The sequence below is a fragment of the Littorina saxatilis genome, linkage group LG14, assembly GCF_037325665.1.
Source record: "Littorina saxatilis isolate snail1 linkage group LG14, US_GU_Lsax_2.0, whole genome shotgun sequence".
NCBI classification, from domain to species: domain Eukaryota; kingdom Metazoa; phylum Mollusca; class Gastropoda; order Littorinimorpha; family Littorinidae; genus Littorina; species Littorina saxatilis.
Window position 1 is genome coordinate 14,091,670 of NC_090258.1, and position 25,913 is coordinate 14,117,582.

The 25,913-nt window shown below is 40.0% G+C and overlaps 2 protein-coding genes across 2 annotated transcripts in view; one reads left to right on the plus strand and one right to left on the minus strand.

The window, feature by feature from the left end:
* Positions 1 to 1,759, plus strand: part of LOC138947159 (uncharacterized) — a 37,546-nt gene extending 35,787 nt beyond the window's left edge. Inside the window, exons 31-32 of the mRNA XM_070318599.1 lie at positions 436 to 619; positions 828 to 1,759. Coding sequence (XP_070174700.1) covers positions 436 to 619; positions 828 to 1,087 — 444 coding nt within the window. The 3' untranslated portion in view covers positions 1,088 to 1,759. The remainder of the gene's footprint in view (positions 1 to 435; positions 620 to 827) is intronic.
* Positions 1,760 to 2,090: 331 nt separating this feature from the next.
* Positions 2,091 to 25,085, minus strand: LOC138947179 (uncharacterized). Its single transcript, XM_070318617.1, has 10 exons — positions 24,231 to 25,085; positions 23,623 to 23,835; positions 18,054 to 18,257; positions 17,551 to 17,679; positions 16,905 to 16,940; positions 14,836 to 14,967; positions 10,195 to 10,332; positions 9,717 to 9,804; positions 7,322 to 7,383; positions 2,091 to 4,702 (listed from the first exon to the last, which is right to left on the minus strand). Exons 1-10 carry the CDS (start codon positions 24,304 to 24,306, stop codon positions 4,467 to 4,469), a joined length of 1,314 nt encoding a protein of 437 aa, XP_070174718.1. The 5' UTR covers positions 24,307 to 25,085; the 3' UTR covers positions 2,091 to 4,466.
* Positions 25,086 to 25,913: the final 828 nt, after the last annotated feature.

A 25,913-nucleotide genomic window follows, 5' to 3' on the forward strand; every position in this document is an offset into this window, starting at 1 on the left:
CGCTGGATCTGGATGGGGTGGGGTCCTGGGTTCCGAACCCCCAAGTTTAGGATACAAAAACAAGAAAGGTAAGTTGTTGGAACGTTTGTTATTGACAAAACAATACGTCACAATCAACTTACCTTTCTTGGTTTTTTTATTCTGAATTTTGGAACGTTGGCAGTATCTTTGTTTTTGGATTTCCCCAAGTTGAGGGATAGTCTTATCTCATGTAAATGCTTGGCCACAATTTGAGCCGAACTGTATATTACATGGGAAGGAGTGAGCCTTTTAAGGTCGAAGTTACGGGGTGGCCTAACGGACTCCCAGGCACGAGGCCTGCATAGCTCAGCGGTACATCTGTACTTTGAGGCTCCTCTGATGGAAGGACTCCTCGCTGTCGTCTGTGCATCTGCCAACCATCCTATACATCTTAATGTTGTCCGTTTTGTGCAGCCTCTTGCCGACTGGCGGCCTTTACCTGTCTCAAAGACTTCTGCCGTTCTGGACAAAGGGCCGTCTGAGAGATTACCTGAGGGGGAAGTGACCTTACAGGTGCAGGCCCAGAACCACAGGCACATGATGTCGGACATTAAGTCTCAGACTATCGTTGTGACCCACAGCAAACCTACACTGACGGGTGAGTAATTACAGAGCTGTGTAAGACGGGACGCAAATCCAAGGTAAAAGAAATCCCCCGGCAAAAGGGTATTGAGCATACCGCGTACATATGTGTTGTTTTCCCCTTTATATTTTAAAAGTCAAAACTGTTAGGGTGGTAAAAGAAATATCGTGTCATTATAGCTATCTTAGAATACCTCTGGAATAAGTTCGTTATGTTTTCACAGGCAACACAGCCTCCATCACCATCACGGACGACAAACTAAAACTGGACTGGCACAACGTCTTCAACAATCTTCGTGACGTCACGTTTTCCGTCTTCGCCGGTACGTCAGAGGGCTATGGTGACGTCATCAACCACATGACCACGAAATCCAAGTCAACAACTGTGTATTTTTTTAAGAAGGTTTCGGATTTGTATGTCACGATTTGGGCAACAGAACGGAATGGAGTGTACGGGGTGTATACTGGAGAGCTGATGGTATAACTGATAATTTGCATTCAGTTTAGTCCCTCCGTTCATATTATGGAGCTCTCAGTGCCCCCACTTCCCTCTCTCCCCGCCCTATCAAATTTGCCACATTATCAAACTATGCTAATAACACGCCTATCTTAAGATTGAAGCTTTAAATTCCAAGATCCAAGTCATTTGGAATATATTAATGCCGCTTATGTTTGTCTGTGTGTTTTTGTTGTTGTTATTAGCATGTGTTTGTTTTTCCTTTAGCGCAACGTAGTGTACAAAGCTTTTTACACAAAGAAGTAGTCGATAGTTTAGACATGCACTACTCATATTAAAGGGTATAGAGGGCATTATCTGGATATTTTTAGTGCCTATCAAATGTTGCATGATAATTTTTTCTTACATGATAGTTACCTCTGTCTTCTTTAAAGGGAAGAGAGGGTATATCTGGATATTTGTATTGTCCGTCACATTTTGCACGATCATTTTTTCTAACAAAATAGTGACGCCTGTCTTCTTTAAAGGGTAGAGAGGGTATATCTGAATATTTGTGTAGTGCCCATCAAATTTTGCATGATCATGTTTTTCTTACATAATAGTGACGCCTGTCCTCTTCTCTACCAAAGCAATATACTTCATAAATGTCTTATGGTTTTAGCTCCCATCTAACATTACTTATAAAGCGTTTCATGCCTGCATGCAGTTTTTTATTTTTAGAGGTGTGTGTGTGTGTGTGTGTGTGTGTGTGTGTGTGTGTGTGTGTGTGTGTGTGTGTGTTTTCTCACAATATCCCCCTCGTCGTGTCTGTCAGATATCTCTTTCGTTCGAAAAAAATGTTTTACACTTCTCACATTTTTGGAGGACCTAAAGCAGAAGGACCACTACAGTTCTAAATTAACTGTGCTTTGTCTGTCTTCTGTTCTTTGCCTCACACACACATACACACACATTCTCTCTACATCTGTCATTCTCTTTCATACGAACTATGAGCAATCTCCAACAACAGAACCACACACAAATGTCCAGATGAAAAGAAGACCTTTATTGCCCTTTAGCCTTTGTAAATGCAATTACAAGCCATACACTCTTAGCAGAATGACAGAATACCAATCATTTTTTCGTGATACACAATGTTAACTGATTGTTTAGTTCTTTAACGTCCCTTCTCCTATTTGATTATTCGGGACCGATTCACATCTGTTTCCCTTGTCAGTTGTGACACACAAGGAATTCCATCTGCATGTATACCAGGCAGGAGAGCGGCAAGTTAGGATAATAGCGGAAGCAAAGTTAATTCGACTGATGTTTACCTGCCAATATTTTTTCAGTGAAGAACTTGTGATCAAATGTCAATAATGTAGAGAGAAAAAAGTTATTATGAAGCTAAGCAGTCTACCAAGTTCCTAATGCATTTCAAGCAAAAAACATAAGAAAGTACAGGTGAACATAAGCATGTATTCTTGTTCAGGATCTTTCTCTTAGTTCTCTATTTATGAGACTTTTAACTATGTAGATCTGTGTCAAACATTATCATACACACACAGAACCACACTGATAGCCAGACACACGTAAGTACAAAATCGGAAGACTGGCGGTTGGCAAGAACATACAAACTACTTGTGTGGTTGCGTGTCATGCCAAATTTTGCAGCAAGTAAAACTGTTATGCGAATGGGCCCAACATTTCCTCCAAAAGTAAACTTTAGAATTTTTACTGAATACAGAGACTATTCATCAGAAATCAGAAACATGTCTGCCCTTTTATACTTTTGCTGAAGAAAATGTTTTTGTATAAACATGGTGCAAGATTATTTAGTAAAATGGCTTGACTGCAAAACCATTAACCGGGAGAAAACAATACAACTACGTGAAAATAGCACGGTGAAGAATTTGCGCATGGATTTTGTTGCATATCAAACACTATAAAACTGCAAGCACATACATCACGGTATAAAAATAAAATTGCATAATATTAAAACACAGAAAAATACAAAGTCGATCTCTTTTGTAGAAAAAAACCCATAGTGGTGGCAAATTAAGCTAATTAATGTACAAAGATAATATAATCCCAAAATCTGATAGAGGCTGGTGCGTGCAAATAAAAAGAAAATGGAAGCCAAAAACAGACACTCAGATTGGAAGAGTGATTCAAAGGGTAATGCTTTCTTCGTCAATGCTTTGATGTCATAAACTTGTACATCAATAGAATCTCGTAGTCATATATATACGACGTACATCACACCACAACGAAACTCTTAGATAAAGCTGCGTTTTGTTGTATTCTCTATTTCTCTTATACAAAATAAAAAACACACACACACACACACACACACACACACACACACTCACTCACTCACTCACAAGTCTCTGCATTATCATTAAACAAAATTTGCTGATAAACACTTGGAGAAAAAAACTCACGTTGAATGCAACACATTAAATACATACAGGCAGAAGTAAAATTTTGCTTGCTACGCCAGACATCATCGTGAAAATACAGGCTTCTCACTTACACAGAACAACTCATGGAATATTTCTTGCTTGTATGATAATATTATGACAGGATTTACAGGTTAAAAAAACAGTATCTATTCCACATTTGTTGCTTTGAAAAGTTACAAGACAATTTGGTTCAACAAGCACCATTCTTGCTAACACGTACTGTCTTTCAGTCTTAAAGAAAAAGATGCATACATAGGGATATTTTAGCTGACATCTGTTTGAAAATGTAGTCAATTTCAAACCAAGTCGTTTAGGAGTACAGGAGTAGGCTTATATACGTTCTAAACTAGAGGTGCTCCACTATGATCACACTTTCTGTAACCAGTGTTGAGGTCAGTGTGCTTGTGACATAGCACAAAGTTCTACTGGAAAACTTAGCACATGGTAAACACAGTATGTTCCAATGTTAACATCGTATTCCATTGTGATTACAGAATTACGGATTATGTGACCATGAAATTTAGAGTGCAACTTTTCTTCCGAACTGTACAAGTAAGCGTTTACAGTTGTTCTTTTAAACACAAGGCTACCAACTCATCTGTAGCAATAAAAGAACATTTTGTTGTCTGCGTTCCTGATGCAATGAAATGAGGTGTTAGATTTAATGAGATACGACGTCTATTGAACAAATCAAGGCGTCTACTCTTGACCCCTCCATCGAACATGACACTTCTGGTGTAAACATCGAAGTAAAGTTCGAGAAGCCGCCATAAACGCATAGCATGGCGTCTAGTACAAGCTTTGTCACTTATTATGTATGTCTCCCTTGGAAATGACTCGAACTACCAGAATAAAGTTTGTCTCGGTGACTGAGTCAAACAATGTTTAAGCTGAGAAAAAAACCACTCGTACGGTCACCGCCAGGCTATGTGTCGGTATCGTATCTCATTAACAACATTGGCTCACCACTTGGTGACGTCAAAAGCTTGTGACGACATCTGCGTGTATGGTTGCCTGTCTGCATCATCATTGGAGTAGGGGTAAAGTTTGTCATAGTTATTCTCCACTGCATACATCTCATATGCGTTAGTTGTATCAGAGATACCGTAGTGCGCCGTGTCGTCGCGTGGGGTGGGTGATGAAGGAAGTTTGTGTCCTGCGATCTTAGTGGCAATGTGGCCTTGAGTGCATCCAGGTTCTGCAAATATCAATTAATTTAGTTGTTTAACTGTTTTTGAACCTTCGCTTTCAAACCAACGACGTTCGTCCATCCAGGTTAACATGCTGCATGTTCAACATTTTCCCCATGATATTTACTAAAAGTTCGAAAAAAACAAATACAACAATAGAGAATACTACATGGCTTGCTGTGTTGTACCAGATTTACACGAGTTGATTTTTTAAATATTGAACTGCGAGCGAAAGCGAGCTGTTTACTATTTGAAAAAGCAACGAGTGTAAAATCTGGTACGACAGAGCAAGCCATGTAGTATTCTGTTTGTCCTACATACTGTACTTACGTGTATTTTACTGAAAATGTCCTGCAGTCGAGGCAGCTAAATTGAAGACGCTTGTTTTAGAACCTCGATCTCTTCTAAAGCATCGTGTAATCTATTACGTCAAAGGTTGGCACGGTTGGCCTAGTGGTAAGGCGTCCGCCCCGTGATCGGGAGGTCGTGGGTTCGAACCCCGGCCGGGTCATACCTAAGACTTTCAAATTGGCAATCTAGTGGCTGCTCCGCCTGGCGTCTGGCATTATGGGGTTAGTGCTAGGACTGGTTGGTCCGGTGTCAGAATAATATGACTGGGTGAGACATGAAGCCTGTGCTGCGACTTCTGTCTTGTGTGTGGCGCACGTTATATGTCAAAGCAGCACCGCCCTGATATGGCCCTTCGTGGTCGGCTGGGCGTTAAGCAAACAAACAAACAAACAAATTACGTCAAAGCAAAGAAACGTCACTCTGAAAGTGTGGCGTGACGTGTTAGTTCTAAAAATTCATCGAGGGTAATTAGCGAGCGCAATTTTTTTTCTATAATGATGTTTGTCTCGGTGACTTTGGCATCATAAGCAATGGAAAAACAGGTCCCTGCCAGACTTGCTTGACATGACCTCATTTACATGATATACACACGTGTGATTTGAACGATTATTATCTCACGAGTGTCTCTCTCACGTATGTAGGATAAAAATATTTATTGTGAAGATCTCAGCATGCGCCGTGTAAGATCCTGTCTATACTGATATGCGAAGAGTGTGGATCAAAGTGAACTAATGTTAATGTTCGATCTATGAAGCGTCAATTTGATTGATGTTGCTAAGACAATCTTCTTTTTTTTAAATTAATAAAACATAGATCTTGATGACGGCTCTGACCATCTCACATGAGACTGGTCACAATCAACGCTTTCTGAGATACGTTTTCGCATCATTTGTCTGTCTGTTCACTAAAAGGACGATTGACTCGATGCAGGGAAGAGCCCCTGAGGCCAAATAAAAATATAATTATGTTGGTTTAGGGTAACGTGACCAAAACCGAGAGGGTCGGTACGGGTAGGTCGGCTTTTTTTTAATTTAGTCGATTTTAAAGGAGGTTACTTCCCTTAGTCTCGGTATGGTTCTCAAAATGTGCCAAAAGTTGGTGGGTTTTTTGGTTTAAATGAAAAAAAAGTTTTAGGGTCGGCGGGAATAAAAAGGGTCGGACGTCGGGTTGCCCTAAACCAACATATATTTGTATTTGGCCTAATATGGACCACTTTTTGTTTCATGCTGATTACTAGCTTGTTTTCTTGCAAAGAAGTTTTATTTTGTGTTTGTTAGTTGTTCTCTCTTTGGTTAACCGTTTGGTCTAATTAGAGCGAATAAGCTTTGACAGACATTCAACAAAACTTAAACACAGAAACATTCACAACTTGTTCATATTAGGAGCCTTGGCGAATAGTAGGGACTAGTGAAGAGACCTTCACGAATCACTGAAAAAGCCCCCTACACTTCAAAATAACAAAATACAACTTAGTGTGCAAGTCAGACTAATTCAAATATGCTTTATATTTATCTGTTTCGGTTCGACGAGAACTTTATTTGAAGCACAACTGGAAACTAAAACACTTTTTAAAAACAGGGAGAAAATAAATGACATTATCAACTTTTACGTAAAGAAAACTGTTTGGTATATTTTTTGAAAGCTTGAGGGCTAGTTATAGGTTATTTTCAGCAAGCTACTTAATGAATATTTCAAAGCAGCCTTTATCTTTTCTTCTATTTGTTGAAGGTGGTCCATAGTAGGGGACACACACGTACACACATACTTTGCGATTTTGCTATTATTTTTTGTTTGCGCTAGGAACTCGGGGCCAATACTGCTAAAATGTAACACAAATGTAATACTTAGCTGTCATATATAACAATATGTGTGTGTTCACAGCTTCGTCTGTGGTCGGACACTATGGTCGGAAACTATAGTCAAACTATAACGTTACATTTAGAGTGAACGCTGCCAAAAGTGTAAAAAAGAGAAACATCCGAGCAGTTTTGTGGTTTGTGCGTCTGCAACTCTTTTGACAAGTGCGAGTTATCGAGATAGAGTTTAAAAAAAAAAGAAGCGAATGAGACTGTTTTGAGCGCTCTAGCACCGTTGGTTTGTCAGAACAGGAGGTGGTCCATCTAAGAAACCGGTCCATACTAGGGGCCCTTCCCTACTTTTGAATGTCTTATTTTGTTAAAAATCAAAAAGTTCCAGTACCTTAGCTTAGCTTTATTGCTTTAAGATTCTTAATTTTGGAACGTTAGCTGTATATCTGTTTCTGCGTTTCTGCTCACCTGGGGAAGACACCGTTCTGTCGTGTCTCCTTGCGGGTCCTCCTCTGGAGCGTCGATACATACTGAAACAAGAAATATGTCTTCTTAAGTGCTGTTGGTTAAAACAGTGTTTTTTTCTAATGTCAACAATGTATGGATACTAGTGCTGTTCAAATGGCAGACTTTCCCCCACATTTCAAGAGATTTTTGACAGAAGCAAGTCAGTTGAAAATTGCTGCCCATATGAACAGTGCTTACGGTCACGCAGACTTGTTTAAAGCAACTTGCACATTCGGGCTTGTCCGGCCGCCTTCAGTGTTATCGGGCTAGAACTAACCCAGTCGGAGGGCGGTAATAAAAGTCTGCCGCAAGTCGCTTGTAAACCGTTGAGGCGTCGAGCAGTGCTCAAGTGAGTTTTCAAGTCACTGCTAACTTAATCGGAAACAAATCAAATCAAATTTGAGATAGTGCTTAGATGAGAAAGGCTGTTGATGACAAAAAGCACTATTTTGTGCTCAAATGATATATTTGTTTCAATCTTCTTTTTTGTTTTACTTGAGCCCTGTACGCGTAAAACTTTCTCGAATCATAGAAAATCTTCAATTTCATACCCGAAAAGGGCCTCACACTCTATGTTTATATTTTAGTATATGTATGTATCAGAACTCTCGTGCTTTTGAAAACTGCCACGATCTTTGGACTAAACTTTAACCAGGACTGAAGGCAGTGGAGCAGAACAGGTTCGAGAAATGTGAACATGCTGCACACCTGACTGCCTTGAGTGGTCATGGGGTGCGTCACTAAGATTTCTCCGGAGTAAATTGTCATTGAACTTCGTTTGGTCATATTTACTCAAAACTTTACCTGGTAGTAAAAAAATAAAGATGATGCTAAACCCTTCAAGCACAAGACAGAACCTATCTCCCTCAACAAATTGACTTGATTGCTTAAAACTGATTTAAGACGTCTACCACTGAACCGGCCCGTCACCGTTATATGTGTGGTCAAGCTGCATGTGCCTGTGGTGTTTTGGGGAACTCAGGGAGTTCCAGTTACAGCAACTTTTATGAGGCTCTGAATCTTTTAAGACCCAAGAACATGGGTGAAGAGGGAGGTGCTTCGCTGGCTGGTTTGAGTACGTGTGTACGTGTCTGTGAGTGCGTGCGTGCGTGCATGCATTTGTGCTCCTGGGAGGGGGGGGGGGGGGTGGCGGGAGGAATAAGGGAGGGTGCTTCGCTGGCTTCTTATGCATACACGAAAATAAATTCTAAAGTACTTGCCTTCCAAACGCTTGCATGCTCGGGTTTGTGTACTCGTTTCTGTGCGTGCATGATTCTTTCTTTTACATGAGCAACTCAGCCTCCTGTTCGATTTGTTAAGTGGTGTTTTTTTTTCTTAAACTCTCGATTTACGACTTGCAGGACCGCGTGACCCAGCATAATTGACAGACCCAAGGTAAAGGCCATTCGGTTTGTGGGAGATTTGTGGGGGGAACCAGAACTTCCGGTTAGAAAACACGTAAAACTTTACACATGGCTTGCTTTGTAAAGACTGATCAGCACATAGAACCCGTGTACACCGTAACCCAGCTGCAGCCACTCACTTTGCAAAAGTATTTCCTCAGTGAAACGTCCTCGCATACAATTCTCACATGCTAAAACGCGTGAGAAACATGTTTCCCCATTTCCAATTATTTTTCCCGCAGAGACAGCGACAGACTCCCAGTCACTCAGTTCAGCTTAGGAAAAAACGTGAAGCGATTACGTCCCTTTCTTTAAAATACATGAAGTAATGATACATTTGACGCGACCGCGACGACACTTATCCTAATTCTTGTCCAAAAACTTGTTTTTTCCACGTTTTTCTCACAGGAGGTTTGAGGCCCCGCACACACATGGAAAAGCCGAGACTAACAATGGCGGCCACCATGTGCTATGTCCCAAACCGGGCCCTACTACAAGTCGGGAATAACACATTAAAATTCACATATTAATTCGCACGCACATACTTAATCCCAACAACATAAAATTACAAACATAAACATTCATTATCACAAACACATTCATGTACCTGCCTGCGGGCATATAATGCAATGCATTTCGGAAAATATGATGAAATTTGTTTTTCCTCGGATAAGATTTTTTTTCTTCTTCATATATCCGGAGTCTGGATAAAAAATTTAAAAAAACTCGGATATAAGAAAGCAAAAATAATTTCCTCTGGACTTTCTTATAAGCGGGTTTCACTGTATTTAGCCAAATTAATTTTTAAAAACACTATACTGTATTCACGACAAACAACAACAAACAATCCCCGTATGTGTGTGTAGGTGTGTGTGTGTGTGTGTGTGTGTGTGTGTGTGTGTGTGTGTGTGTGTGTGTGCGTGCGTGCGTGCGTGCGTTTGTGTGTAACGCACCAACCAGCAGCAACAACAGCGATGGCAATGATGACTGCAGCGCCGATGACAGAACAAACAACTGGAACAACCAGGCTGTTCTGCTTCACTGTTTTACAAAATAGACAACGTTTATTACAAACACGATTCCACTGCGCAAACATGGTTCCATGACCGGTTCTTTCTTACATTTTCCAAAACACAGCATAGGACGATATGAAACTCTGACACTCAACAATTTTCATGTGCTCTCTTTTCTGAATGAGAAAAGTTGAAACCTATGTATTTGTTTTTCAGTTTAAACGCATTCTTTTGTTAGTGTTTGTTTTGATTGATTTCGTTCTTATGTTTGCTTTGCATTTTTATTATTTGGGGCATGAATGTGCCACCTTTTTAATACTCATGTCCAGAATTGGACTTTCGTACTCGAAAATATTTTTACTCGTTTTGTAGAGGCCTAATTAAGCGGTGGACAGTGTAGAATTGATTGTCACTACACCTTGCTGGCAGAACGGCTCCAGGAAGCCAGACACACACCCCACCAGACACCGACCATCCTCACGATGACACGTGGTGTTGACTTGACAGTAACCGCACGGTCTGCTGCACTCTTTGCCGTACTGTCCCGGTTGGCATTCTGAAACAGTACACACTAGCTATACAAGAAAATTTGCTGATTCAAATCAGCAGGTTCCCAGACGTTCCTTCATGTAACTTTTAGGTGAATGGCAAGGACTACTACTAAAGTAGTCCTTGGTGAATGGTCAAAGTGGTTTCTTCAAAAAACAGTCATGGCAGGGTGTTTGTGTGTGACACTTGTCCGAGTGCTAGCGTGAAATAGTGAAATGGTTAAATAACGCAAGTTATTTGAAGGAAAAAAATCTTGTTTTGTTCCCGATCAATATTATGCAAGCTAGGGTTTTGTTTATGGTAAATATGTTCTGAAATGGACTACATGTATATATATATTATGCTCACACTCAGTCATCTTGCACAACAATGCAACACATGGATTGGATTAATGGAATGACATGTATTTGTCAACAATGAATCATGGGATAGAAAACTACAAAATGTGAAAGAAAGTACATTTAAACAATAAATGTAATACTGATTGTTAAACAAATGTAACACCGTTACTGAATTGAACGCCATTGTGATAATAGCACCAGTAACAAGATATTGGCAAGTGCAATGATGGTAGTATTGTAATTACATTTATTTGTCAACAACAAATCAGGAAATAGAAAATTCAAAACGGGAAAGAAAATGTTTATGTTAACAAAATCCTGAAATCAATTTTAAGTAAGCTATTGCCGTCAACATGGAAAAATTGCGCGAGTGTCAATTGGTACAGTAAAACTAAACGTTTCATTGGACATTAGCGCAATTTTTCCATGCCGACGACGATATGTAGATTGTTTTATGTCACACCCACAGCTTAAAAATAGTTTGGTTTGATCGAGAAATGTTTGAGTTATGAAAATAATTATATTTATTTGTCAACAACAAATGACGAGATAGAAAAATTAAAAATGGGAAAGAAAATGTGTTATGTTAACAAAATCCTGAAATCAATTTTAAATAAAATATTGTCGTCAACATGGGAAAACTGCGTTAGTGTCAATTGGTACAGTACAGGTAAACAACATTTCACTTGACATTAGCGCAATTTTTCCATGCCGACGACGATATGTAGATTGTTTTATGTCACACCCACAGCTTAAAAATAGTTTGGCTTGATCGAGAAATGTTTGAGTTATGAAAATAATTATATTTATTTGTCAACAACAAATGACGAGATAGAAAAATAAAAAATGGAAAAGAAAATGTGTTATGTTACACAGCTTAAAAATAGTTTGGATTGATCGAGAAATGTTTGAGTTAGAAAAATAGCAACTGCTTGGATTGTAAAAAGAAGTCTAGAAAATGGAGTTTTGGTGCATTAGTGAAAAACATAATTGGCATAATTATACATTGTTAATGTTAATTGAACATGATCCAGATATCATCAGCAACATGATTCAGATATCATCAGCAGCAAGTTATTGGCAAGTGAAACTGTAAACAAATGTTAAAGACAGTGGGTTTGAGAAACAGTAAAATATAGTTTGATACATGTAGTAATGATTGGTACGCATGCTGACGTTGTTAATCAACGTGGAAAAATTGCGTTAGTGTCAATTGGTACAGTAAAGGTAAACGTTTCACTGGACATTAGCGCAATTTTTCCATTGATGTGAACTCCATTATTACTGTCACATATGTTTTACAAATTACACCCATAATCCAAACCAACGCGCAAACACACACACACACCACAACTACACACATATTTACTCGTTACCATTGGCCAACGCTCGTCACAACACTGATAAACTACGAAGCAATCTCTTCGATCATCTCTTCGCTGAGTCGGTCACACTTTTGCTCACCCCTGCCAACAATCTCAAACGTATCCTTTTTACATTTAGTCAAGTTTTGACTAAATGTTTTAACATCGAGGGGGAATCGAAACGAGGGTCGTGGTGTATGTGTGTGTGTGCGTGTGTGCGTGTGTGCGTGCGTGTGTGTAGAGCGATTCAGACCAAACTACTGGACCGATCTTTATGAAATTTTACATGAGAGTTCCTGGGATTGATATCCCCGAACATTTTTTCTTTTTTTGATAAATACCTTTGATGACGTCATATCCGGCTTTTTGTAAAAGTTGAGGCGGCACTGTCACGCCCTCATTTTTCAACCAAATTGGTTGAAATTTTGGTCAAGTAATGTTCGACGAAGCCCGGACTTCGGTATTGCATTTCAGCTTGGTGTCTTAAAAATTAATTGATGACTTTGGTCATTAAAAATCTGAAAATTGTAAAAAAAAAAAAAAAATTATAAACCGATCCAAATTTACGTTTATCTTATTCTCCATCATTTTCTGATTCTAAAAACATATAAATATGTTATATTTGGATTAAAAACAAGCTCTGAAAATTAAATATATAAAAATCATTATCAAAATTAAATTGTCAAAATCAATTTAAAAACACTTTCATCTTATTCCTTGTCGATTCCTGATTCCAAAAACATATAGATATGATATGTTTGGATTAAAAACACGCTCAGAAAGTTAAAACAAAGAGAGGTACAGAAAAGCGTGCTATCCTTCTTAGCGCAACTACTAACCCGCTCTTCTTGTCAATTTCACTGCCTTTGCCATGAGCGGTGGACTGACGATGCTACGAGTATACGGTCTTGCTGAAAAATTGCATTGCGTTCAGTTTCATTCTGTGAGTTCGACAGCTACATGTACTTGACTAAATGTTGTATTTTCGCCTTACGCGACTTGTTTTTCAATCACTACAAAATTATCATACAGCTTTTTATGTCTCACTAAATTATAAATCAGATGTATGTGGTTGTTTGTTGCCTTGAATGCCCCAAGGGGCAAAAATGAGTGTTTCTTCCATACTAATAAGCCTCATTTGCCTAAACCATATAGGGAGTTATCCGTCCTTAGAGAGTTAAATTTTTTTTATATAAATCCCATGCTAATTTCAAATACAGCGTTTTGCTATTCACTTCAATATAATAGTAAATAACAATCAAGAAATAACGAAGTCGTTAAACCACAATTTCCCAGATATTTACACTTTTCATTTTGTTTCAATTCACACCACAAAACATACACTTCGCCTTTTGCTATTCAGTCTCAAGTCTACATAATAATAGTATAAATCATAACTAATTTTCTTCACATCATCAATGTTGCCTCACATGTTCTTTGTACAATCGTTGGTTTTCACAATAAATATTGCATTACTGTAATTGTCTTCTTTTTCTTTAACAATGTCTTTCCAAAAACAAAACTCAAAGACCACAAAAGCAACCTACTCCTATCTCTCGTCTCTCTTCCTGGGTACAATGGTACCTAAGACTTACATTCAAATGCTTACATTTCCATGCTACCCACATTGACAAAATACCAATAATTATTCAAAACAAATGAACGAAGGGAAAAAACCGTTGTGTGCCCTATCGCATGGCGTTGAAGCGAGTTACTTCCCTTACACATTCAATCACCGGAAGCTAGTTGGTTTGCGATTGTCGCTGTACCGTTCTTTGTATATTTTTAACGTGGGAGATCTGAGATAGTTTTTTTGTTGTATTATATAACCTATTATAGTGTAATTTTGCATCATGCTGTAACAGTTTCAAGAAAGAATGACAAACAAATTGAAATACATTGCTGCAAACAACTAAGTTTGCCGAAAATTAGTTCCGGAATGTCACCATTCGCACAGCCAAATGCCTCCGCATAACCCAGACCTCCGGGTCTGGGAATAAACGTAAATCCCAAGACCTGCTTCTTTATTTTTGTTAGCTGAAGTAGGTGTATATGCTGCGAATGCGATGGTTCCCGAGCGTATTTCCATGGTTACCAAGCCATGGCTGAGATGTAAATCTGGCTAGATTCCGAATCCAGCTGAACAGAGAAAGAATTCCGATCTCAACGGATGAATCATAGGAATCTTTGGTCGATCTTAAAACACTGATTTTAGTTCCGGCGGAGGTGGGAATTCAAGTTCTATCCAGAAGTTCACTGGATAGATTCAGAATTCTTACTCTATATTATTTTTGAGGTACCAGTGTTTGCTTCTAAGATGTTAAGGAGTTTCCCACACGCGTAGACGTACACACGCACATGCAAGGGGAAAAGGTGTTTTCTCACTTACGCATTTAGAAACCAAGGACACAGAGACACACACACACACACACACACACATCAATACACACCTACACACAACCGCGCACACAGACAAACATCAATAAGCACACACACACACACACATACAAACACACACGCACACACATATCAATACACACACATGCGCGCACAGACATACATCACTAAGCACAAACACACGCACACACACACACACACACACACACAGTTGAGTTACCTGTACAGGCGGGGGGTGCAAATTGACACATATCAATACACACATACACGCGCGCACAGACATACATCAATAAGCACACACACACAAACACACGCCCTCACACACACACACACATACACGCACACACACACACGCGCACACACACACAAACACACACACACACACACACACACACAGAGTTGAGTTACCTGTACAGGCGGGGGGTGCAAATTGACCAGTACAGGCTGTACACCTCCCGTTCTGCGTGCACTGTGTGCACCCTGACACCAGGGATGAACATCGAGACGTGCAACCAGCTTCGTAATAACCAGGTCTGCAGCCTGTTCAATCAATATGAAGCTTATATTGCTTTTTCATATATTACGTGGATTTCCATTGGTCAATTGGGCAAAATTGAGCTCAGTGCAAAAGTGATATCGACGACATTTCCGTCGATATCAGTTTTGATATCGACGACCTCTTTATTGCTTCCCCACTTCAAAAACAAAAACACCTAAATTTAAAAACAAACAAATATATATGAAAATTTAATTATCCCAGAATTTAGTTGAGCAAGTGATTAAAGACTTTTTGAAAGGAAAGACATTTTAAAATACTGAAAAGTACAAGAAAAGAGTGAACAAAAAGAAATAATAATCAGAGGGAGGAATATGGAACAGCCAAAACTGAGACAAATACTTTTGTAATTTCTTTACAGAAAATACAAAATGTCCAGAGAATTAGCAATATATCTAACATTGACTGACTGTGGGATGATATCTTCTGCCATTGGTCTGTTTTGACAGTGATATCAATATCTCGACCTCCGGTCTCGATTTTGATATCACTGTCTCAACAGACCATAGCAGAAGATATCATCACACAGTCCGTCAATATTGGGTAATATAGCGCGTATTCCGTGGGTACAGTTCTAAGCGCTTGTCGAAGAGTTGTCAACACAGGACTAACAAAGAAACTAACATCTACAGACGGACACGAACCCTATCACACACTAGCAAACCCTGATAAACATACAACAAACAACTGTTTAACAACAATATACACATCAATAGCTAGGTCCAAACAAAATAATATTAAGCACAAGAAAACACCTCTCACAGAGCACAGCACAAGAATGTCTTTTGGGGCACAACACATCACGTCGAACATGAAAGTCGCAGCCAGCTACGGGAAGAACTGAGTCTTCAACTTACTCTTGAACGCGTCAAGAGAGGGGCTCTGGCGAAGCTCAAGCGGCAGGGAGTTCACATAGAGATTACACAACGTCATCGAGTGAGGGACCGAAAAATATTGAAACTCGAGGATGATTTTTTTGTGGTATCAACCGAGACCGTAGGTCGAGGTTGATACCACACAAAAAAATCATCCGAGAGTTTCAATATTTTTTGGTCCCTCACAAGATGACGTTTGTGTAATTTGTGTATACAATGATCAACGACAAAGACAAAAATTAAAACAAAAACAACACGAACTCTTTTCCATCGAGGAATGGTGGAAGGAAAATAGTGTTGACGAACGAACGTTGGCGTGTGAATACACAACCGGAAATAGATCTAGATCTAAATTGATCTCTATGACCCGTGCCTTGATACCATTGAGATCATAGGAGATGCACAGCAGTGCCGATACCAGGTTTCTTTAGCTTCACTTTAAAATGATATCAGAACGATAGTTATTCACTTGAAAGTGAACACAGGAGAGTTGTATACATGAACATATTAACGTGGTTAAGGCTGGAGTCTACCGCTTTTAAAAGTGGTAAACTTTGTCACAATTTGGAAAGAGACTTGCACGACGAAAACGCGTCAAGAGAGGGGCTCTGGCGAAGCTCAAGCGGCAGGGAGTTCACATGAACATTAACGTGGTTAAGGCTGGAGTCTACCGCTTTTAAAAGTGGTAAACTTTGTCACAATTTGTAAAGAGACTTGCACGACGAAAACTGCCTGAAGAAGCTGGAATAAGATATTATTCGCTCAGAAGATTCCAAACTGCGTTAAAGACAGTCAAGAGAATTTAGTCGTGGCCCAATGTCTATTTCAACTGGAATTGTATCGTACATCCGTAAAGCCACGTTTATAAGTGAAGACAAAAACACTAGACAAAAATAGTGCACCTTCTTCGGGTATGGTATTTCTTTTGCAAGTACTGACGAATCGAATATTCGACATAATTATCAAAGATGAAACAATACGAACAATCAGACATGTTTGAGACCAGCAGAGGAGAGGGAATAAAGGTTGTGGAATGTCTTCCTTACCTGGACAGAAGTCGCCAGAGAAATTTCCAGTGCAACCTGTAAGATAAAGATAGCAAGGCATCTTAGTTTCAGTGCGAAATTGTGCGGATTTACCTTGAGTTTGAACCGCCAAATGTCATTGTTTTGATCCATCACTAAGTAACTATTGATAAAAACTCCCGTTTTTAAAATGTTCATTTATTCGGTCAATGTTTAACTGAAATTTGTAGAAACCCGGAAAGGGAACGGTCGGGGTGTGTGTGTTGGGGGGGGGGGGGGGGGGTCTGTCTCATCAGGCATTGGTTGTACATGTATGTGTGTTCGGAGAGAATCTACTGGACGTTTTTTTTTAATGAAAGCTGCAGGTGTTTACAGGGCCGGACTACCGGGGGGGTTATGGGGGTTGCGCAACCCCCCCCCCCCCCCCTAGCCTAAACATGTACCTCACTTATTTAAAACATTTTTTATTATTGTTTATTTTATGCCGTTTCATGCAAGGAGCGACCATTTTGCTATCTCAGAATGTGACCTACCCATCAGCTTCAGGGGGCTTCGCCCCCTGACCCCCACTGGCAACCCCCCCCCCCCTCCTCTTAGCCTAGTCCGGCCCTGTGTTTACTTCTTACTTGATCAACAGTAACGCAACTATTCCGAGTGTTCGACTTACCATCGTAACAAACTCCTGTGTGCTGATCGCAGAAGTTTTTGCCAGGTCCCCCGCCACAGTTGTCGCTACATTTCTGTCCACACTGCGCCCCGTGGCGGCCTACTGGACACTGGCTGACACCACTGGGTACTGCACACACACACACACATACACACACACACAAACACACACACATATATATAAGCACAGACAAGCTAGCAGACAGATTGACACACACAGTCAAACACACACTCTCTCTCGCTCTGCCTCTGTTGTCTCTGTCTCCTCCCCTCTCTCTCTCTCTCTCTCTCTCTCTCTCTCTCTCTCTCTCTCTCTCTCTCTCTCTCTCTCCTGCCTCTTTCTGTCACTCTTGGTTTGCACAATTATTTCCCCGAAACATATGCATACGTACAATTATCATATATTTCTTGGATTTTATCATGTTGAGGTGCAAGTTTAGTTTTATATCATACCATCTGCACAAGCAAAAAAACACACAAAAACCACGATTTATGCCAACATACCAAATATTTGAAATTCGCACAAGTTCAGGTCCTTCAGGTCCTGGCCGATCCTATTCAGAGTCAGACGGATCACCTGTCCGTACGTCACAGAAGAACACGTCACTGACTTACGCCTGTCAGTGGCACATTTGCTCGGTGCTGACGTCACATTGACACAAATCTGATTGTCCACCGTGATGGTGAACGGGTACAGACGACTGCAAACTGTTCAGGAATAAAAAAAAGAAAAAGAAAAAAGAAAAAGGATGAGAGGGAATAAAATGAGTTTCTGGAATATTTTAGCTTTGTGTGTCCAAATGGGATACGTTGGAAGATTTGGCTTCGCCTAAAATATTTCTCCCTTTGTAGTGCACTTTTAAATCTGAATCTTTATATCTCTTTCTGTCTGCGCCTGTGGTGTCTGTCCGTCTATCTATCCGGGGCGGGGATATAGCTCAGTTGGTAGCGCGCTGGATTTGTATTCAGTTGGCCGCTGTCAGCGTGAGTTCGATCCCAGGTTCGGCGAAAATTTATTTCACAGAGTCAACTTTGTGTGCAGACTCTCTTCGGTGTCCGAACCTCCCCCCGTGTACACTACATTGGGTGTGCACGTTAAAGATCCCACGATTGACAAAAGGGTCTTTCCTGGCAAAATTGCTTAGGCACAGTTAATAATTGTCTACCTATACCCGTGTGACTTGGAATAATAGGCCGTGAAAGGTAAATATGCGCCGAAATGGCTGCAATCTACTGGCCGTATAAAATTTCATTTCACACGGCATCACTGCAGAGCGCCTAGAACTACGGTACCCACGGAATATGCGCGATATAAGACTCATTGATCCAAGCGGAGCGCGGGCGGAGCCCGCGCGTAGCGAGGTAGTTTTTTTTTCATCTCCCAGCACTGAAAATTTTTTTGCCAAGTGGTGTCTGTCTGTGAACATTGTTCTAGAATTCATCTTTTAGCACAATATTAGCGACACTGTTTGGACAATTCTATTAAAATTAGGCGTACAAACTGATTTTGTTTCGGGGAATCCTCTCAGAGGATCAGAATTTTCATATAATATCATCGGAAGCTGTTACAACGGGAAAATGTGAAACTTTTGTCACTTTTTAACATGGAATTTCATCTTTGAGCGTTTCAAGCGGACTTTAATAAAATAGTTATTTGCGAATTAAGCAGCGGAAGACACTCACCGGTTCAACATGTGTATGGTCATTAAACCTCAAAACATTTCAGTAAGTGGTTTAGACAAACACCTCCGACATGTGAGGGTGACTGGTTTGTAGCTGAAGAGTTTTTTTCTAAAGTGTGTTCTAAATACAAATGACGTACTGGTAATGATGTAATGAGTTGTTCTAATCTTGTTCTTGGAACTCTTGCTGTTCCAAGCTTGTTCTTAGCAAGTCTTGGTGACGAGAACAAAGACTATCAATGAAATCTTTAGAAATAACCTCTGACAACGACGACGATGACGACGACGATAACAACAACAACAACAAATGACATCGACGACGACGACGACAACAACAACAACAACAACAACAACAACAACAACAACAACAACAACAAAAACAACAACACGAGAACAACAACAATCACGACAACGAACATGACAACAACAACAACAACAACTACGACGACAACTACAACGACTGGGTTATGATGACATCACCAATGATTTATCAAATGTTCAGTGTCAAGGCTGTTAAAAAATCGTTAAATCCTATTTCTTCACTGATTCTTATGAAATTTTAAAGGTAGGTTTGTTGTCCCCAACTTATTTTCACTCCATACTTTTCCAGAAGAAAAACATAATTTTGGCAGTTAAAAACCGTTAAATTTCAATTCTTCACCGATATTTATGAAATTTTGTGGGTAGGTTCGTTGTCCCCAACTGATTTTCACTCTATACTTTTCCAGAAGAAAGACATAATTTTGGCAGTTAAAAAACGTTAAATTTCAATTCTTCACCTATCTTTATGAAATTTAGTGGGTGGGTCCGTTGTCCCAAACTGAATTTTAAGACATACTTTTCCAGACAAAAAACCTTATTTTTGGCAGTTAAAAACCGTTAAATCTCAATTCTTCATCGATATTTATGAAATTTTGTGGGTAGGTTCGTTGTCCCCAACTGATTTTCACTCCATACTTTTCCAGAAGAAAAACATAATTTTGGCAGTTAAAAACCGTTACATTTAAATTTTCACCTATCTTTATGAAATGTAGTGGGTGGGTCCGTTGTCCCAAACTGAATTTCAAGACAAACTATTCCAGTCAAAAAAACTTATTTTTGGCAGTTAAAAACCGTTAAGTCTCAATTCTACACCGATATTTATGGCATTTTGTGGGTAGGTTTGTTGTCAGATTTGACATGATGGCAGAATTGAAAGTGTGAGATATCCTGATGTTTCACAATTTATGCTGCATAATTCAGCCCCATAGGCGCTTGAATTTTAGGTGGAGTTGGGGTTTTTTTCAGCCCAAACCAGTAACCCCCACATGGTTTTCATGTCCCTTTCTGAGAGACTTCAAGAAGTTTCAATTTGACGTCATGATTAGCCTGCCGCATTAGCAAGTATGAAAACACGTCATCGATGACACATTTTAAGAGAGAGAGAGAGAGAGAGAGAGAGAGAGAGAGAGAGAGAGAGAGAGAGAGAGAGAGAGAGAGAATCATGTACACACAGATGGACGACTTCGCTTGGGGTATGTACTGCCCGGCAGTACACATCTACTTTATTGATTGATTGATTGATTGTGTGTCCGTCTGTGTGTCTGTCTGCCTGTCTGTCTCTCTGTCTCTTTCTCTGTCTCTCTCACACACACACACACACACACACACGTACACACACACACACACAATCACACAACGGTGCAGGAAAGCTTCCATTGTTTTATGTTTCTCATCTTCGGTTAAGCAATTGAACATAATAACACAGCCAGATAATAAAATGAGTCTCGGCACCTCCAACCACCCACCCTTTAAAGTGCTTTTGTCTCCAATCACTTGGTTTCAACAAGATTTTTATTCGATTTGAACATGATACGACGGGCGCAGTGGCGTGGTGGTAAGACATCGGCCTCCTAATCGGGAGGTCGTGAGTTCGAATCCCGGTCGCTGCCGCCTGGTGGGTTAAGAGTGGAGATTTTTCCGATCTCCCAGGTCAACTTATGTGCAGACCTGCTATAGTGACTTAACCTCCTTCGTGTGTACACGCCAGCACAAGACCAAGTGCGCACGGAAAAGATCCTGTAATCCATGTCAGAGTTCGGTGGGTTATGGAAACACGAAAATACCCAGCATGCCTACTCAACGAAAGCGGAGTGAAGCTGACTATGCTCTTAGAGTATAGTGTGAGGAACCCAAACGGGCAAACGAGCTCACACGTAACCAGACAATTCTGGAACGCTGAAGAAGAAGAAGAACATGATACAACAATAACAGAACAAAACTGTAGGTGCACGAACTCAAGCGAACGCACATAACATGCACATAACAATCATGATGCCGGACATACAATGCTGACGTATTATATATAACACTCAACTGAAATCAAACCAAACCAATCACTTGCCCTCTTCTACTAAAAAAACCAATCTTCTCCTTACAAGCAAAACCTGGAGATTTCACTTGCAAAAAGGCGTGCAGGTCAACAGAAAAGAGGAAAGAATGAAACTACAAAATCTTCTGCTCAGAGAAACAAGAGGGAAATATCTTCTGATCAGAGGGAACAAAGGAGAACATTCTCGACGATGCGTTCTATCCCGGGGGAAAGCACTTGGTACTGCTTCATGTGTGGCACCAACTCCCCTGAGAACATGATACAGTGCCAGAGGTGCACACAGTGGGCGCGCACACGAGGACTGCGCTGACAGCAGCGGACAAAAGGACTTCGAAATCTGTACTTAGAAATTTGTGTGTGTCTGCAAAATCAGTTCTTAAATCTGTTCTTAGTTATTTGCTTTGAGACTTTATGCGTAATGATTTTTACATTTAGTCAATTGGGCAGGTAGCCCTTTTATATCTATTTGTCAACAGAAGAGGGGTACAAATGAAGCTGCGAAATTTCGTGGTACTGCTTCATGTGTGGCACCAACTCCCCTGAGGATATGTTATAGTGCCAGAAATGCACACAGTAATCACACGATGACTGCGCTGACAGTAGAAGACAAAGGACATTGTCTGCGACATCGGTTCTTTGCGTATTTTTTCCTCTTTTTTTTAAGGTTTTGTTTTTCAGTCCTTTTTAGACCTAGCCCTTATTTATCTTTTTGCTTTACATTTAAGGCTTAAATTGTTATCCGATTTGTTATTTCCTTGGTAAAAATCAAAATGTGATGTTGAAAAAAAGACATTTACATAAAATGGCTTAATCAAAATGTTATGACGTATTTATTTATCTTGTGTGTGCTTGTTTGTGTGTGAATGAGAGTGTGTGGGTGTGTGTGTGACACAGACAGAGCTAGAAAGAGAGTCAGGGTGTGTTTGTATGTGTTCCGAGTTTGACAACACAGTGTTCCACTTTACACACCCATGCGTCCAACCTGGAACAAATGCAGACATTTTTATTATGATCAGTCTGATGAGTTGCGTGACTTTTATTTTATTTTATGTGGTTCGTTTATTTATTGATAGAGTCTAGTATGTTACAATATAAAGAACGCTTTGCAATATCCATTTTTTTGTCTGGTACGGCTGTTTCTCCTTAACTGTTCCAGGTTTAGCGACTTTCCCCTACTATTTGTATCTATACTGCTTTGTTTGTTTGTTTATTTGTTGCTTAACGTCCAGCCGACTACGCAGAGCCATATCAGGACGAGGAAGGGGGGGGATGAAGGGGGCCACTTGTCAAGCGATTCCTGTTTACAAATGCACTAACCCATTACTTGTGTCCCAGCAGGCTTTAGTAAAACTAAATTAATACCTACTGGAAGATTACCAGTTTCCAGTATGTTAAAATAGGCTTAACCTATCTACTGCTGGACTTACATCAGAACACTAACAGATTAAACTATACATGAATCGCGAGACAAGCGGCAAGAGAAGAGATTTTTGGAAAAAATACAGGTGAATGAGCAAGAAGGCAGAAAAAAGAAAAGAATTCATGAAGAAAAAGAGAGCATGACAGGAAAGAGGAACCAAAAATCTACCTAACAGCAAACTAGAAAGCTCCTGCGGTTCCAAAAACAGGAGGGGCCTTTAATTTCATAACCGCAGTGCCCCACTGCGGGAATCTATACTGCTCAGAAAGTGTACTTGAAGAAACGCTTTTATTGGGGACCCCTCTTAATCAATCAATCAATCAATCAATCAATCAAACAAACAATCTATCGATCAATTAATCGATCAAATAATCAGTCAGTCAGTCAGTCCCTCACTCAATCTCTAAATCAATCAATCAATAAGTCCAGAAACAAATTAACAAAACTAAAGTTAACGTTAGCACTTTTGAAATCTAATAAACAGTATATGTTAGACAGAGCCAATGACGACATGTTTAGGGGTATGGACATAACAATTTCGCATTTATACACAATTCCTCAAGGCATACTTCAGGGCACTACTGCGATGTATTAACTCACAATCTCTGCGCGCCCAGACGGTGATGTCGCGGACAGGGTACTTCCTTAGCAGATTCACCTCCCACCAGTGGTTCTGGTCAGACCCTTGGTCTGTGTGAATACAGTTGTTGTCGAAATAGTTCCCTCCGGTGTCGCCGTTGGCAGCGGCACTCAACAGCCCTTGCGATCCGTGCTTGCTGGTCTGGTTGTACGTCTTGTTGATCGCAACGTTCTCTACACACACACACACACACACACACGCGCACACGCACAGACACACACAATGACGCGCGCGCACATGCACAGACGCACGCACAGACGTACACACACACACACACACACACACACACACACGAAAATACACACACAATAAAATTCGTCCGCCGCACTTCCTTTAAGCCACCGTCAGTCGCATCGTTATAACTTAGAAATACATCTTCAGGATTAAAGGTTAACTGTACAGAGAACAACCACCATAAGCAATCAGTGACATTTTTAAGCGAGAAAACAATCTCTTCAGTATGAAACAACAAAACTTGACTAAATGTAAATTGGTCATATTCGGAGCCCTTTCTCTAGTGGCCGCAAACAAAAACAACAACAGACAGTTAAGAAGTCATAAATCTTACCAAAAGTTTCCCCCACTGCAGAGGCTATCAACCAACACAAACAGAAGAACAGCGCACCTATCCCGGTGAAAGTCATGTTTTGTTTTGCTTTGGACTTCAGGTCAGCTTCGTTCTACCTCGCTCTCTGTGCCATTTTAACGAGAAAAAATAGTTACCACCCCACAGAGCGCATACAGCAAGGAAGTTAAACACAGCGGGCACGGTTGAAAGCACTGTTCAAGGAAAATATCGTATCATCTTCACAGTATGTGGTCGTCCTGAAATAGTCCGTGTTAGATTTCTACAATTCTAGCTTTGTTTGTTTTATGTTGGTGTCGCTTTTCATGTTGTTGATTTGTTGTAGCAGTACCTGTTGGTGCTGTTGATCGTTTCTTGTTGTTTTAAATATCTCTTGTTTTTGATTGTATTTCCTTCATACTACTAAGATCGATTTGAAATGAGCAACTATAAAATAGTGTGTGCGGCAATTGTGAAACTGTCAACGTTAAAGGCCTAACCGTATATCGGGTTTTTACATTCATTCAAGTAATGACTTAATGTTTTAACAAGAACGGAGAGCGGTATGTTTGTATGTGTGTGTTTGAGTGTCTACGCAAAGCATGTCTCAAAAACTACTTAATTTAATGAACACTTTTTTGAGAGCATTTACTTGTGTCGTTTTTCTCAGATTTTGTTATAGCGCTATTTTATTACGTCAAATTTGCCCATTTGCAAAAGTTGAGGCCGAACTGTAACGGCTAAATTTTTTCACATAATGATTTTCTTGAAATTTTTGTCACACAAACTTCGACCCAGTCTGGACTATGGGATTGCATTTCCGCCTGGTACCTTAACAATTCGTCATGAAATGTTCATTAAAAATGTGCAGATTTTTGCACTTTTGTCAATAACAATCAAAAATTTGAATCACAAAAATGATTTCATTGAATGCCTTATTTTCTCCTGTATCCAAAAATATATGGTTATTGTGACTACCACTGCCACGGCGTTAACGTCCTGCCTGCCCAAGCTTGCCACCAAGAAACTTCCCAAAAATCAGTAACTGTAAAGAAATCTGTCTAGCAAGCTTGAATTAAGTCCAATCACCACCAAATTTTGTGTACTAATTCAAAAATGGATGCCCAGTTCAGTCGTGCTATTTATAAGTTTGTCACGCGATTTGTTTTAGCAAAGGGGGGTGAAAGGGGGGTGAAAGGGGGGTGAAAGGGGGATAATTTGGGTTTTTTAACGTTTTTTTGTGTGTGTTTTATTTTCCACTGCTTTTTTTTAAAAGTTATTTTTTAACAGAAAGTATTATAAATAATGTTATAACCAAACAAGGTGTAAAACCTATGAATTAGCTGAAATATTGTTAACATTGTACACAGAAATAGGGAGACAGTACAAAGAAAAAAACAAGCAAATCACGCATTCACTCACAGCATCCTGACTCAAATGAAACAAAACTGTAACACTCACCAAATGATGTCTAGGTAATCCATATTGAATATAAGTCACATTTTCACAACAAAGTACCAACTGTACACCTATGAACAATTCCAAAAGGATTTGAAGGCTCCAGCCATCCATTGTTATCAGTGCTGCCACGCCCCCATAGCTCCTGCACGATTCCGAGATACATGTTCGTCTAGCAGTATCACCCCCTACCACGTGTAGCTGCCAACTCGTACTAGCAACAACGGG

Coding starts and splice junctions, on each gene's coding strand:
- LOC138947179 (XM_070318617.1), bottom strand. CDS start 24,306: ATGACTTTCACCGGGATAGGTGCGCTGTTCTTCTGTTTGTGTTGGTTG. Junction 10,333..14,835: donor TGCACCCCCCGCCTGTACAG/GTAACTCAACTC, acceptor GTACTGTTTCAG/AATGCCAACCGGGACAGTAC. Junction 9,805..10,194: donor GGAGCCGTTCTGCCAGCAAG/GTGTAGTGACAA, acceptor TTTGTAAAACAG/TGAAGCAGAACAGCCTGGTT.